Source organism: Pseudophryne corroboree, chromosome 2 (assembly GCF_028390025.1).
Source record: "Pseudophryne corroboree isolate aPseCor3 chromosome 2, aPseCor3.hap2, whole genome shotgun sequence".
In the NCBI taxonomy this organism is placed as follows: Eukaryota; Metazoa; Chordata; class Amphibia; order Anura; family Myobatrachidae; genus Pseudophryne; species Pseudophryne corroboree.
Genome location: NC_086445.1, coordinates 1,001,450,288 through 1,001,464,507, shown reverse-complemented (window position 1 = coordinate 1,001,464,507; position 14,220 = coordinate 1,001,450,288). Strand labels below are relative to the sequence as shown.

Below are 14,220 nucleotides of genomic sequence, written 5' to 3'. Positions count from 1 at the left end.
TCTCTTATTTTCCCTTAAAACATAATTGTATTGTATTGTATTTCCTGTGTAGTTATCTGGTTAGGTAGTCTATGTTATATTGTAGTGTATGACTTGTATTGTGTTAATTCTTTTGCAAGTATATCATTCATAATATATATATATTAGGCGTTGGACCCTAAGCCCAGGTATCTGTGTATTTCTTATAGTGTTTAGTATTCTCAGAGCGTCGGTGACGCTCGAACAGCATTTGAGTTAATAAGGTTATACTGTGTTGCATTTACACTCTATCACTACACTAAGGTTTTACTGCATAATATACGGTTTATGGTTTAGATATAAAGGTTTAACATTGTGAGCGTCAGCGCCGCTGGTGATCTCCTCGTGGTCCCGAGCGTCCGCTACGCTATAGCGAATCATTACGTTAGACGGCAGCCAATAGCGTGCCTGCCTGTGATCTCTCGGCCGTGAGCGAACGTGACGCTTGAGCGTCTCGACCACGGCTAAGCGATCGTTACGCATCGAGCGTACCCTTACGGTACTTAATACGTCAATAGCGTACAGTGTTCTAAGACCTCATAAAGGGTTTTATATAAGATAAATATTTAGCTTTATCAATAGCGTACGGGAAAATTTTAACAAACTGGCAATGAGAATCGGAAGAGAAACTCTGAGAATTAATTCCTAATCTTTCATCAACAGACAATCTCCAGGAAACCCAACTTACCTTTTCTTGTGCGTCTTCTCATACGTTGAATGAGTGATTTCATCATCGTCCTCTGGTTCCTCCGGAACACTGCAGTCTCTGTGCCAAGCAAAGAACATACAAATCAGCAATACACCGGATACAGAGCACAATGATAAATACTGTTAGATAAGAATGGTAATATATACCGGAACTGGGGGTCGGGGTTCAGAGAACAGAACCACTTTGATGGAAGTTTCCCCATTTCATCTGGAAGTTTTCTCCATTTCAGACAATTGTCGCACTGGGCCCAGAGCTGATCAGGTTTTTTCCTGAGTAGACAGAAATAGCACAATAATCACTAATATTCCTGTGTACTAAGCAATACACATAAGTGGCCACTAGATGGAGAGTACATTTATTGGTGCAGTTTCAATCAATTGTATGAAAACCATATAGTTCAAATTACATTGAATTCTCCAATAATAGCAATACTAGATGTTGTCCTGTCACTGCCTTTGCTTTATTTTCTCTCTCTCTCTCTTGCTGCCTGTTTCCTCCTCTCTCTATTTAGTGCACCCCCTTCTCTTTTCTTCCTTTCACCAACTCTTTTCCCACTCACAAATCAACTTTTCTCAGCATTTTATTTTATTATATGGAATATCCTTAGCATGACCTTCTTTACTTTTAATCTTTGCTATTGTACTTTTTGGGCTGTCCTCACCTTGTCTTCTAGAAATGCTAAAACTTCCTGCCTAATATTGTGTAGGTCCCCTTCGTGCCACTAAACCAGTTCTGACCTGTTGAGGCATGGACTCCACAAGACCTCTGAAGGTGTCCTGTGGTAAATGGTACCATGACGTTAAACAGCAGATCCTTTAAGTCTTGTAAGTTGCAAGGTAAGGCCTCCATGGTTCGGACTTGTGTTTACAGCACATCCCACAGATGCTCAATCGGATTGAAATCTGGGGAATTTGGAGGCCAAGTCAACACCTTGAACTTCTTACCATTCCTGAACAATATGTGCAGTGTGCCAGGGTGCATACGCCTGCCAAAAAAGGCCACAGCCATAATGGAATACCGTTGCCATGAAGGGGTGTACTTGGTCTCCAACAATGTTTAAGAAGGTGGTATGTGTCAAAATAACATCTAGATGAATGCCAGGACCCAAGGTTCCCCTGTACAACATTGCCGAAAGAATCACACTGCCTCTATTTGGCTTGCCTTCTTCCCAGAGTGCATCCTGGTGCCAGCTCTTCCCCAAGTAAATGATACACAAAGTCAAGAACTGAGTGTTCATTTGGTTAAAATATATCACGCCCCACGACAGGTGCCATTGTAATGAGATAATCAGTGTTGCTCACTTTACCGGTCAGTGGTTTTAATGTTATGGCTGATGGATAGATACACAAATTGCACGTGTAAAATGAACCAGGCATATGCCATTTCACTTGAACCTGCCCCAGTCTTGCCCCATCCTTTTCCCACTATATTTACAGGTCATTCTGTCCTATCCAGTAGGGTGCCTGTCCTGTCTCCTGACATGGTAGCCATTCTGCATTATATCACTTGAGACACATCATCACCATATAATAATCTACAGGGCCTAAGTAGACTATAGAGGCAATGTAACATATTTTTTTGTATTTCAGCACGTTTAATGTGTAAGTAACACACAGGCTGGCATCTTCCCTATTCCCCAGTTTCCCTATCAGTCATTCTACCTCCCCACTAAACATTGGGGCAGATGTATTAACATACTTGCCTACTCTCCCGGAATGGCTGGGATGCTCCCAAAAATCAGGTGACCCTCCCGGCCCCCCGGAAGAGCAAGCAATTCTCCCGGAATCAGGGGTTCCCCCTGGCCGTCCGCCCACTTAATGTGTAAAGTGGGCGGTCCGGGCAGTTGATGACGCGATTCTTGCTGAATTGCGTCATCATAGCCACGCCCCCTGCAGTGTAATGCTGGGGATCGCGGCATTACAGAGCGCGGGCGTGGCTTAACGGATGTGCAATGGTAACTCCTCCCCCGTCCCGCCCCTGCTCCACCCCATCCCGCCTCCGGTCCACCTCTTCCACCACGTCACAGCCCTCCCCTGCCCCCCTGCTGAGCAGACCTGGCTGCTCTCTCCCGCAGAGAGCAGCCAGAATGTCGGCAAGTATGTGTATTAACCTGGAGAAGGCATAAGGAAGTGATAAACCAGTGATATGTGCAAGGTGATAAAGGCACCAGCCAATCAGCTCCAATATGTAAATGAACAGTTAGAATCCGATTGGCTGGTGCCTTTAGAACTTGCACATATCACTGGTTTATCACTTCCTTATGCCTTCTCCAGGTTAATACATCTGCCCCCTAGTCACTTCATTTACAGTGGTAGGTTATCCTGATAAAATCTGACTTACTGCACATCTTCCACCGGAAGACTTAGCGGATGTGTGTTCATCTTTATTTTCATCTCATTCCAATAATCGTTCAGCTTGTCTCCTAACGCAACAAGTGTAAGTCTAGGAAATGAGAGGCCGGATTTAATAGGGTTTTAGAACACAGTATGAAATATTAACTGCTGCATATTCCATTATTTCATTTACAGTGTACTCACCTATAGTCATTTGTGTAATCAAAATCCTGTTTGTTGTGCGTGGGTTGTAAAAACTTACATTCAATAATGCCGACAACACCAACGCCCATGTTGTTAGCCTAAACAACAATAACAAAAAATGATGTAAAACTGTTGTATTCTATAGTAACCATACATTATACACAGTGGGAGCCATGTTTTAATTAACAAGATTCCATTTTGTGTGTTCAATTGATATAAAAAAAAAAGAAAAAAAAAAAAAAAGAGGCACATGAAAAAAGTTTTGTTTCAAAGTTAGATTTCAGTCAGGAACGTGCCCCATGCAGCATGACTTTTTAATTTGCACGATTCATTAACTAGATAGAACCACAATATATACACTTATAATAAGATAAGATATATGTAGAGGTGTACAGACTAATTATATACAGTATGATTTATTGACAGCAGATAAAAAATATGTAGAGGACTGTAGACAAATTATATTCTTGCAGGTGTTTAGCGTTATCATTTATGTATTCAAGGCTGAAGTGATTATCTCTATAGACAATCGAGAATGAGTTCTTGTGAATTTTCTTGTTATTAATAATTTAGGCAATACTGCCCATACATGGAATGTTTGGAACTTCTTGACGCATGTGCAGCTTGAAATCAGATAACAAATGAAAACCTATAAACCTTTCAACACAATAAAGTAGGTCAGAGTGAATCACACAGCCTGCTGTGTTAATTCAGTGATGGGGAACCTTTGGCACGCCATCTGTTGTTGAACTACACATCCCAGCATGCCTTGCTACAGTTTTAGCATGGCCAAATAGCAAAACTGTAGCAGGGCATGCTGGTATGTGTAGTTCCACAACAGCTGGAGTGCCAAAGATTCCCCAACACTGTGTTAAAATCACCCTCTGTAGCCACATCTGTATGCCGATCTGAAAGACTGACATTGCTTGCTGTATTTCGGTGAATTGAGGGATGACAGAAGAACCCAACCTTTATCAATGAAAAACTCACCTTCAACTGGCAGCCGACCCGGACGTACACCTTAATAAGTCTGTTTTTGTGGTACATCATTATCCCATAATGTTCCTTGTTCCGACAGTTATATCCAAAAGTGATTTTTACGGTATTAGGCTGAGTACATTAAGGAAAATCCACGGTATTATACATCTAACTTGTTTGGATTATATCCACAGCTAGCAGAGTATTTAGGGTCAGATTCACTTAGCCGTGTGGTTTATCCCCTGGCTAATTGTCAGCGAGGGCCTATTCAGCGGGGTTCTGCATCCTTAGCAGAGGAAACATGAATAAAACTTTTTTTTTTTAAATAATAAAAACCATTTTTAACAAGGTGAATGTTCCAATTCATATATTATTATGACATACCATCCTGTTGATGCAGCAGCTATTTCCCACCACTTCCTATATTCATATACTAGATAACTAACATTAATGGCTGATCAGAGAGAATGAGATGAGGGTTCACTTATCTCCTAGACTTCCATATATAAGACATGCCTGGTGAACTGTACAAGTATAAAGGATACAGCCAGAAACTTAGGTCTGTATACATCCTTTTCTATAAACGCGAGGCTTTTGGACACAAGTTGCGTTTGAACTTTTTGGCCCCTGAGTATAATCTGCATCCGTGGTTTCAGATATAAGATGCTGCAATATGCCTGTAAGAAAAAAGGAAATGTGACATTAAACTATTTAGCACTACACTCCTTACCAGACTCAAAATTGTATCTATGCGATATCTCCTCTGTGATTAAAGTAACACGTCTCTTAAGCAATTGCAAACATTGTATATAAACTCTATACTGTACAACAGCACTAAACAATAGGCAATGGCTCTTTCCAGAAGTCATTTTAAATGGATTATCATACCTATCATTGCTAATACAGAGGGTCCCTCTGACAGCAGCAGCTGAGGGAAGTCTCTCTTCCCTGCAGCTGCTAAAGGGCCCCATACGCTTCAACAATAAGTCTGAGGCTGAAGTCGGATGTGAATTCCCTTGAACTCCCCCGGGACCTTCCCGGGAGTGATTCCATACAATTTGGTATTTTTGTGCTATTTTTGCATAAGATATATCGCATGCGATTGATGAAGCCGCGATAAATAACATGCGATATATCGTACGGCATACAGTTGTACCATAAAATATATCTGACAGGCTGGATTAGAGGGCTAGGGAGGCTGGGAGTGTCCTGGAGAATGCCAGTCACACTTGTGCGATATATCGCATGCACAAAAAGAACACCATTTTCCATCCGATTCCATCCAATTCCGATATATCATTAGTGCAGCACCAACGACATAGGGGCTCCTATCCGATGCTCACAGGAACGTGCATTGGATCGAAAAAACACATACGATTTGACACTTTTTATAGGATATATTGGCCTGAAAGGTCGGAATCGCATGGAATCGTGCAAAATCGTTGTAGCGTATGGCGCCCTTAACACTGTTTAAGTAACTGGTTGAATCCTGTGCGACCAGGTCAGATAAAGCAATTGCTGGTATGGTCGCATCTGATGCAACCATGCCATTCAAGTGGTTAAAGTGTAACCTTCGTCGTGGGCCCAACCTACAGTAGGCTGCCTGTACCCCATGGTTTTTGAAGCGTCCCCAGCATCCTCTACGGACTAAGATAAAAGGCTAGGTAGGTATTAAAATCCTATTTATTTTTATAGCACTTTTCTCCCAGAGGACTCAAAGTCGCTTTACAGACATCAGAAAGATAGTACAAAGATTTGGTTATTACAGCAAGTAGAAAACAATACACATTGCAGACATTTTGGGTAATAACCTCCACATGTTATATATTCCACCCACGAATGGTAACGGGTGAGGCAGCCATGGTGGGCGCACTGCGTAGGTTAACCCTGGGTGGAATGTCGTGCCCAGATGAGATGACACAAAATGGGTCGTTGCAGCGTCCTAATGCTAGGGGTAGCTCCCAACATAAGGTCCAAGTATTTTTCACCCCATCTACGAGCGCACCAGGTGAGGCAGACATGGGCACTTTAAGACTATGAATGGGTGTGAACTGGCTCCTCCCTCTATGCCCCTCCTCCAGACTCCAGTTATAGGAACTGTGCCCAGGGAGACGGACATTTCGAGGAAAAGGATTTATTGTTAAACTAAGGGTGAGATACGTTCCAGCTCACACCACCAAACACGCCGCACAACCTGGCATTTAACAGAATTCCAGTCAACGGCATGAACAAAATCAGCAACAGGCTGACCATAACCAAAGCACAACCTTTGTGTAACACAAGCAATACTATTAAACAAGTACTGCAGATAGAGTCCGCACTGGGACGGGCGCCCAGCATCCTCTACGGACTAAGAGAAAAGGATTTACCGGTAGGTATTAAAATCCTATTTTCTCATATGTCCTAGAGGATGCTGGGGACGCTTCAAGAACCATGGGGTTTATACCAAAGCTCCAGCACGCGCGGGAGAGTGCGGATGACTCTGCAGCACCGATTGACCAAACATGAGGTCCTCCTCAGCCAGGGTATCAAACTTGTAGAACTTAGCAAAAGTGTTTGAACCCGACCAAGTAACCGCTCGGCAAAGCTGCAACGCCGAGACCCTCGGGCAGCCGCCCAAGACAAGCCCACCTTTCTCGCAGAATGGGCCTTCACCGATTTCGGTAACGGCAATCCCGCTGTAGAACGAGCATACTGAATCATATTACAGATCCAGCGTGCAATCGTCTGCTTGGAAGCAGGGGCCCCAATCTTGTTGGGATCATACATGACAAACAGAGCTTCCGTTTTCCTAATCTGAGACGTTCGGGCGACATACATTTTTAAAGCTCTGACCACATCGAGAGACTTCGATTCCGCCAAGGCTTCAGTAGCCACTGGCACCACAATAGGTTGGTTCATGTGAAACGATGAAACCACTTTTGGTAGAAATTGCTGAAGAGTTCTCAACTCCGCCCTATCTACATGGAATATCATATAGGGGCTCTTGTGAGACAAAGCAGCTAATTTAGACACCCGCCTTGCGGATGACAAGGCCAACAGCATGACCACTTTCCAAGTGAGGAATTTGCGCTCAACCTTAAGTAAAGGTTCAAACCAATGAGATTGCAGGAACTGCAATACCACATTAAGATCCCATGGTGCCACTGGGGGCACAAAGGGATGTTGGATGTGCAGTACTCCTTTCACGAAGGTCTGAACTTCTGGAAGGGAGCCTAATTCTTTCTGATAGAAAATTGACAAGGCCGAAATTTGTACTTTAATGGAGCCTAACTTCAGGCCCGCATCCACACCTGCTTGCAAAAAAAATGGAGAAAACGCCTCAGCTGAAATTCTTGCGTAGGAGCCTTCTTGGATTCACACCAAGACACATATTTTCTCCAGATACGGTGATAATGCCTCGCCGTTACGTCTTTTCTAGCCTGAAGTAGTGTGGGAATGACTTCACTGGGAATACCCTTTCGGGCTAAGATTTGGCGTTCAACCGCCATGCTGTCAAACGCAGCTGCGGTAAGTCTTGATACACGCACGGTCCTTGCTGTAACAGGTCCTCTCGTAGAGGAAGAGGCCAGGGATCTCCTATGAGTAATTCCTGAAGATCCGGATACCAGGCCCTCCTTGGCCAGTCTGGAACAAGGAGTATCGCCTGAACCCTTGTTCTTCTTATGATCTTTATCACCTTTGGAATGAGTGGAAGTGGAAGGAACACATAGACCGACTGAAACACCCACGGTGTCACTAGGGCGTCCACCGCTATTGCTTGAGGGTCCTTCTACCTGGAACAATACCTCTGAAGTTTCTTGTTGAGGCGAGACGCCATCATGTCTATTTGAGGAATTCCCCAACGATGTGTCACTTCTGCAAAGACCTCTTGATGAAGACCCCACTCTCCTGGATGGAGATCGTGTCTGCTGAGGAAGTCTGCTTCCCAGTTGTCCACGCCTGGAATGAAGACTGCTGACAGAGCGCTTGCATGTCTTTCCGCCCAGCGAAGAACTTTTGTGGCCTCCGCCATTGCCGCTCTGCTCTTTGTTCCGCCCTGGCGGTTTATGTACACCACTGCTGTTATGCTGTCCGACTGAATCAAGACGGGCAGACCGCGAAGAAGATGTTCCGCTTGCAGAAGTCCGTTGTAAATGGCCCTTAATTCCAGAATGTTTATATGCAGACAAGCTTCCTGGCTTGACCATTTTCCCTGGAAATTTTCCCCCTGTGTGACTGCTCCCCAGCCTTGCATCCTTGTTCACCAGGATCCAATCCTGGATCCCGAACCTGCGTCCCTCTAGGAGGTGAGAACTGTGCAGCCACCACAGGAGAGAGATTCTGGTCCTGGAAGATAAGATTATTTTTCGCTGCATGTGCAGGTTAGACTCGGACCACTTGTCCAACAGGTCCCACTGAAACACCCTGGCATGGAACCTGCCAAACTGAATGGCCTCGTAGGCCGCCACCATCTTCCCCAGCACCCGAGTGCATTGATGAATCGACACTCTTGCTGGTTTCAGAATCTGTTTGACCATGTTCTGGATTTCCAGAGCCTTTTCCACTGGAAGAAAGACTCTCTGTAATTCTGTGTCCAGAATCATACCCAAGAATGACAGCCGTGTTGTCGGAACCAACTGTGATTTTGGCAAGTTCAGGAGCCAACCATGTTGTTGCAGAATTTTCAGGGAGAGCGTAACGTTTTTCAGTAATTGCTCCTTGGATCTCGCCTTTATCAGGAGATCGTCCAAGTACGGGATAATTGTGATTCCTTGCTTGCGCAGGAGAACCATCATTTCTGCCATTACTTTGGTGAAAATCCTCGGAGCCATGGACAGACCAAACGGCAACGTCTGAAATTGGTAATGACAATCCTGAACCGCAAACCTCAGGTAAGCCTGATGTGGAGGATATATGGGGACATGTAAGTAGGCATCCTTTATGTCGACTGACACCATAAAATCCCCCACCTCCAGACTGGAGATCACTGCTCGGAAAGATTCCATCTTGAATTTGAATTTTTTCAGATAGAAATTGAGGGATTTTAGATTCAGAATCGGTCTGACTGAGCCATCCGGCTTCGGGACCACGAACAGGCTCGAATAAAAGCCTTATCCCTGCTGTGACGGGGGTACCGTTATAATGACTTGATTTTGACACAGCTTTTGTATTGCAGCGCATACTACCTCCCTTTCCGGAAGAGAAGCAGGCAAGGCCGATTTGAAAAATCGGTGAGGGGGCACGTCTTGAAACTCAAATTTGTACCCTTGGGCTACTATTTCTAACACCCAAGGATCCAGGACCGAGCGAACCCAGACCTGACTGAAGAGTTGGAGACGTGCCTGAGGAAGGTAGATGGGCAAGCATTAGTATGATTCTGCAATAAAGCCAATGTTACTCCATTTTGTTATATTCAATAGATTATAAACTTACTTTAGCATTAATATATGATATGCTTAAATATGCTGGGGGGAAAAGAAAAGTATAGAATGATGAAATATTCAGTTAGCAAAAAGAGGAACTTTTGGGTAAGCCATGTCTGATAGAGATAAAGAAGGGAACTTGTGGGTAAGCTATGTCTGATAGAGATAAAGAAAAGGAAAAGAACAAGACCGTTATCAGGAAGAGGACACAACCCTGAGGTTAAACTGTAAACTCCTCTAATTTTTTTTTCAAGTATATATATATGTATGTAAGAACATTAAACCAGAACTCAGATTGAATACACCAGACAGTGTATGATCATTCGATTTCTCCAGCATGCTGCACGGCATTTATATTTTGTTCACAGGTGATTCTGAATACAAAAGACAGGCTGTTGTTGGAGTCTTCTCAGAGAAGGCTGAGGCTAAAGGAGGTCTACCTCCAACATGCCCCCCACCGGTGCGGACTCCCACAGAGGAGCCCCAGCGTCATGCGGTGGATTTGGCAGAAGCCGGGGAGGACTTCTGCTCTTGGGAACCTGCCACAGCCGGTGACCTTTTTCCCCTTCCTCTTCCTCTAGTAGCAAGGAAGGAAGACCCTCGGCCTTTTTTGTATTTATTGGGCCGAAAGGACTGCATCTGATAGTGGGGTGTTTTCTTTTGTTGTGCAGGGACATAAGGTAGAAATGATGACTTACCCGCGGTAGCCGTAGACACCAGGTCAGCAAGGCCGTCACCAAACAGTACACCACCTGTATACGGCAGAGACTCCATAGCCTTCTTAGAGTCCGCATCAGCATTCCATTGATGAATTCACAATGCTCTCCTGGCCGAGACTGCCATGGCATTGGCCCTTGATCCCAAGAGGCCAATATCCCTCGCAGCTTCCTTTGGGTCCCTGATATGACCCAGTGTCAAAAGAATGCTATCCCTATCCAGGGTATCTATATCAGATGACAAGTTATCTGCCCATTTTTCAATAGCGCTACTCACCCATGCCGATGCAACGGCAGGTCTGAGTAGCGTACCCGTAGTGACATAAATGGATTTCAATGTATTTTCCTGCTTACGATCCGCAGGATCCTTCAGGGCCACCGTGTCAGGAGACGGAAGCGCCACCTTTTTGGACAGAGACGCGATAGAGCTTTGTCCACAGTGGGGGTTGACTCCCACTTTTCCCTGTCCCCAGAGGGGAACGGATATGCCACCTGAATTCTCTTGGGAATCTGTAACTTTTTATCAAGATTTTCCCAAGCCTTTTCAAAAAGAGTGTTCAGTTCATGAGAGGGAGGAAATGTTACCTCAGGTTTCTTTCCTTTATACATACAGACCCTTGTCTCATGAACAGCAGGGTCTTCCGTGATATGTAAAACGTCTTATCGCCACAATCATGTACTGAATGCTCTTAGCCAGTTTAGGATTCAACCTGGCATCACTATAGTCAGTGTCGGTATCTGTATCCGCTATCTGGGTAAATGAACGCTTCTGTGACCCCGAGGGGGTCTGGACTTGTGACAACGCATCCTCCATGGATTTTCTCCATGTCTGGTTCTGAGACTCAGATTTATCTAATCTCTTATTCAATAGAGCCACATTTGCATTCAAAACACTCAAAACATTTACCCAATCAGCAGTCGGCGGTGCCGACAGGGTCACTCCCAGTGTCTTTTCTGTCCCCACTCCAGCCTCCTCCTGGGAAGAGCACTCGGCCTCAGACATGCCGACACACGCGTACCGACACCCACAACCACACTGGGGCTATAGGGGACAGACGTGCAGTAAAACGTATAATATAATGCCTCAGACCTGCTAGCGCTTTTAAGATTAATAAAACAGCAAACTACTGTGCCGCCACCCCCCCCCCCATTTTGCACCGTTACTTGTACAGCAGTGTAGGAGGCCAGGACCAGCGTCTCTGCAGCTCTGTGAAGAGAAAATGGTGCTGATTAGAGCTGTGAGGGCTAAGCCCCGCCCCCTTAATGGCGCACTTCAGACCCGCTGTTTTCCACATATTTATACTGGCGGAGGTCTGGTTTTAGTGCCCAGGCACTGTATGCCTCTTTTGCCAGTCAATTGGTGAGGTTTCATGCTGCCCGGAGCGCCCCCCCCCCCCCCCCCCCTGCGCCCTGTAGTGCCGCGTTGAGTGTGGGAGCATGGCGCGCAGCACGGCCGCCACGCGGTACCTCAAAGCCGTCACTGAAGTCTTCTGATCATCTTCTACTCACCCGTCTTCTGACTTCTGGCTCTGCAAGGGGGGGTGACGGCGCGGCTCCGAGAACGAGCATCTAGGCGTACCTAGCGATCAGACCCTCTGGAGCTAATGGTGTCCAGTAGCCTAAGAAGCAGGGCCTTTAAACTCACAGAAGTAGGTCTGCTTCTCTCCCCTCAGTCCCACGAAGCCGGGAGCCTGTTGCCAGCAGGTCTCCCTGAAAATAAAAAAACCTAACAGTCTTTTTCAGAGAAACTCAGGAGAGCTCCTCAGTGTGCATCCAATTTCCCTGGGCACAGAATCTAACTGGAGTCTGGAGGAGGGGCATAGAGGGAGGAGCCAGTTCACAACCAAAGTCTTAAAGTTCCCATGTCTCCTGCGGATCCCGTCTATACCCCATGGTTCTTGAAGCGTCCCCAGCATCCTCTAGGAGGTATGAGAAAAATTATTATACGGTGTAAAGTCTTGCACGGATTGCTGGAAGGGGGGGGGGGTTTCTATCCCCCACTCTGGCATACGAGTTGTTAATACATCCGAGTTATTACTTCCTGCTTCACCACAAGCAGGAAGAGCTACAGTGGTACGGTAATTGGTACGTCCCCCTCAAATTCCATTGAAAGCTTTTAGCACTGTCAAATCTTAGTTCTTAAGGGGGGTAGACACGGAGATATACACGCTTAAATTCTAAGCAATCTGACTAGATTGCTTAGAAATTAAGCATGGGTCTCTCCGTGTGTAGGGTGCCGGCAAGAATAATATTCCATATCTCACCTGCTGTCATACAAAACTATGTAAAACAAATGGCCCCTTACCAACACTCTCCTACTCCTCAGATTTGGCAAATCTAGTGAGATCGCTCATTTCACCGCTGGATGAAATGAGTGGCCCCCCCCCGTCCCACCCACCTCGCTCAGCACACATAACGCCAAGTACTGAGCGAGGGGGGGGTGAGAGATGTGTTCTGAGTGGTCTGTGCTAGATCGCTAAGCACACATCTCCCCCGTGTGTACGGGGCTTTGGGACAGTTCTTTATCAGCAAACATAATTTGCAGGCCAAGTAGAACACTGGGTACTGCTTTGATAAGTGTACACAATTTTCAAGCAAGGAGGAGAAATCAATGACCACCATAATGATCTCAGAACCAGTATGCTTCCTATCTAACCAGCGTCTCTGCTTCCGTCATATCTTCCCCTCCAAACCCCAGAACGCTCTGCTCTGGACCCTCTGCTTTTCTCACTGTATTCCTCTTCTCTTGGTGAACCAGTCTGCTCTTTTGACAATTAGTCCTACATTTATGACTCTCAAGCCCCCACTCACCTTCTCTAGAGTCTAGTATGAGTCTCTTCGCTTTCGCCACGAGTGTCCCAACTCTACCTACTCTGTAAAAACAGATTTTATCAGCTTCCTTCCTACTAGAGTCACCACTTTCACTCAAGTCTCTTCAACCGCCAGCAACACGATACCACCAACAGCTCGATGACTTCCTCAGCGGTGAAGGTCTGCTGCCTTGGAATAACACTTGATGGCCCTCTTCACTTTGTTCTTTGCATAGCGTAATTTATTTACTAAGCAACAAGTTTTAAACCCCAGTGCTTCCAAACATGTTCATCCCCGAAATTCAAAAGGGCAATTATTTTACTAGCCATGTTTAGCTAGTAAACTATTTGCCCTTTTTTAATTTCAGGGATAAATGCGATCGGAAGCACCAGGTTTTAGAACTGGATTCCCCTTAGTAAATAAATCCCAGCTAGATTACCAGTGCAGTTGCCTCCAAATTCGACATTTTCGAAGAACAAACCCTTTTCTTACCATAGATGTAACTAAGACACTTCTCCAATTTTTCTTCCAGGAGTGAACGGTTCTATAAATGGGGAACACCATAGTGAGCATGAATGTTACTTATTATGGTGTCCACGCTCCTCCTTTGTAGAAAGTTATGCTTCTAGACCAGGGCTGGCCAAACCGGTCCTCGAGATCTACCAACAGTGCATGTTTTCCAGGCCTCCTGGAGATCTGTAGAATAGTCAGTTAGGAATGAATGCAGCACATCTTAATTAGTAATGACTACACCTGTGCACCAGCTAGGTAGTCTGGAAAAATAAGAATTTACTTACCGATAATTCTATTTCTCGGAGTCCGTAGTGGATGCTGGGGTTCCTGAAAGGACCATGGGGGAATAGCGGCTCCGCAGGAGACAGGGCACAAAAAAGTAAAGCTTTACTAGGTCAGGTGGTGTGCACTGGCTCCTCCCCCTATGACCCTCCTCCAGACTCCAGTTAGGTACTGTGCCCGGACGAGCATACACAATAAGGGAGGCATTTTGAATCCCGGGTAAGACTCATACCAGCCACACCAATCACACC

At 45.4% G+C, this 14,220-nt stretch overlaps 1 protein-coding gene across 2 annotated transcripts in view; it reads right to left on the bottom strand.

Annotated features, from left to right (window-relative positions):
- MORC3 (MORC family CW-type zinc finger 3) overlaps positions 1–14,220 on the bottom strand; it is a 194,733-nt gene that overhangs the window by 44,089 nt on the left and 136,424 nt on the right. For both annotated transcript variants that reach the window (XM_063956540.1, XM_063956541.1), the window contains exons 7-12: positions 4,788–4,919; positions 4,255–4,374; positions 3,265–3,362; positions 3,068–3,169; positions 874–996; positions 707–784 (exon numbers count right to left, since the gene is read on the bottom strand). In XM_063956540.1, coding sequence (XP_063812610.1) covers positions 707–784; positions 874–996; positions 3,068–3,169; positions 3,265–3,362; positions 4,255–4,374; positions 4,788–4,919 — 653 coding nt within the window. The remainder of the gene's footprint in view (positions 1–706; positions 785–873; positions 997–3,067; positions 3,170–3,264; positions 3,363–4,254; positions 4,375–4,787; positions 4,920–14,220) is intronic.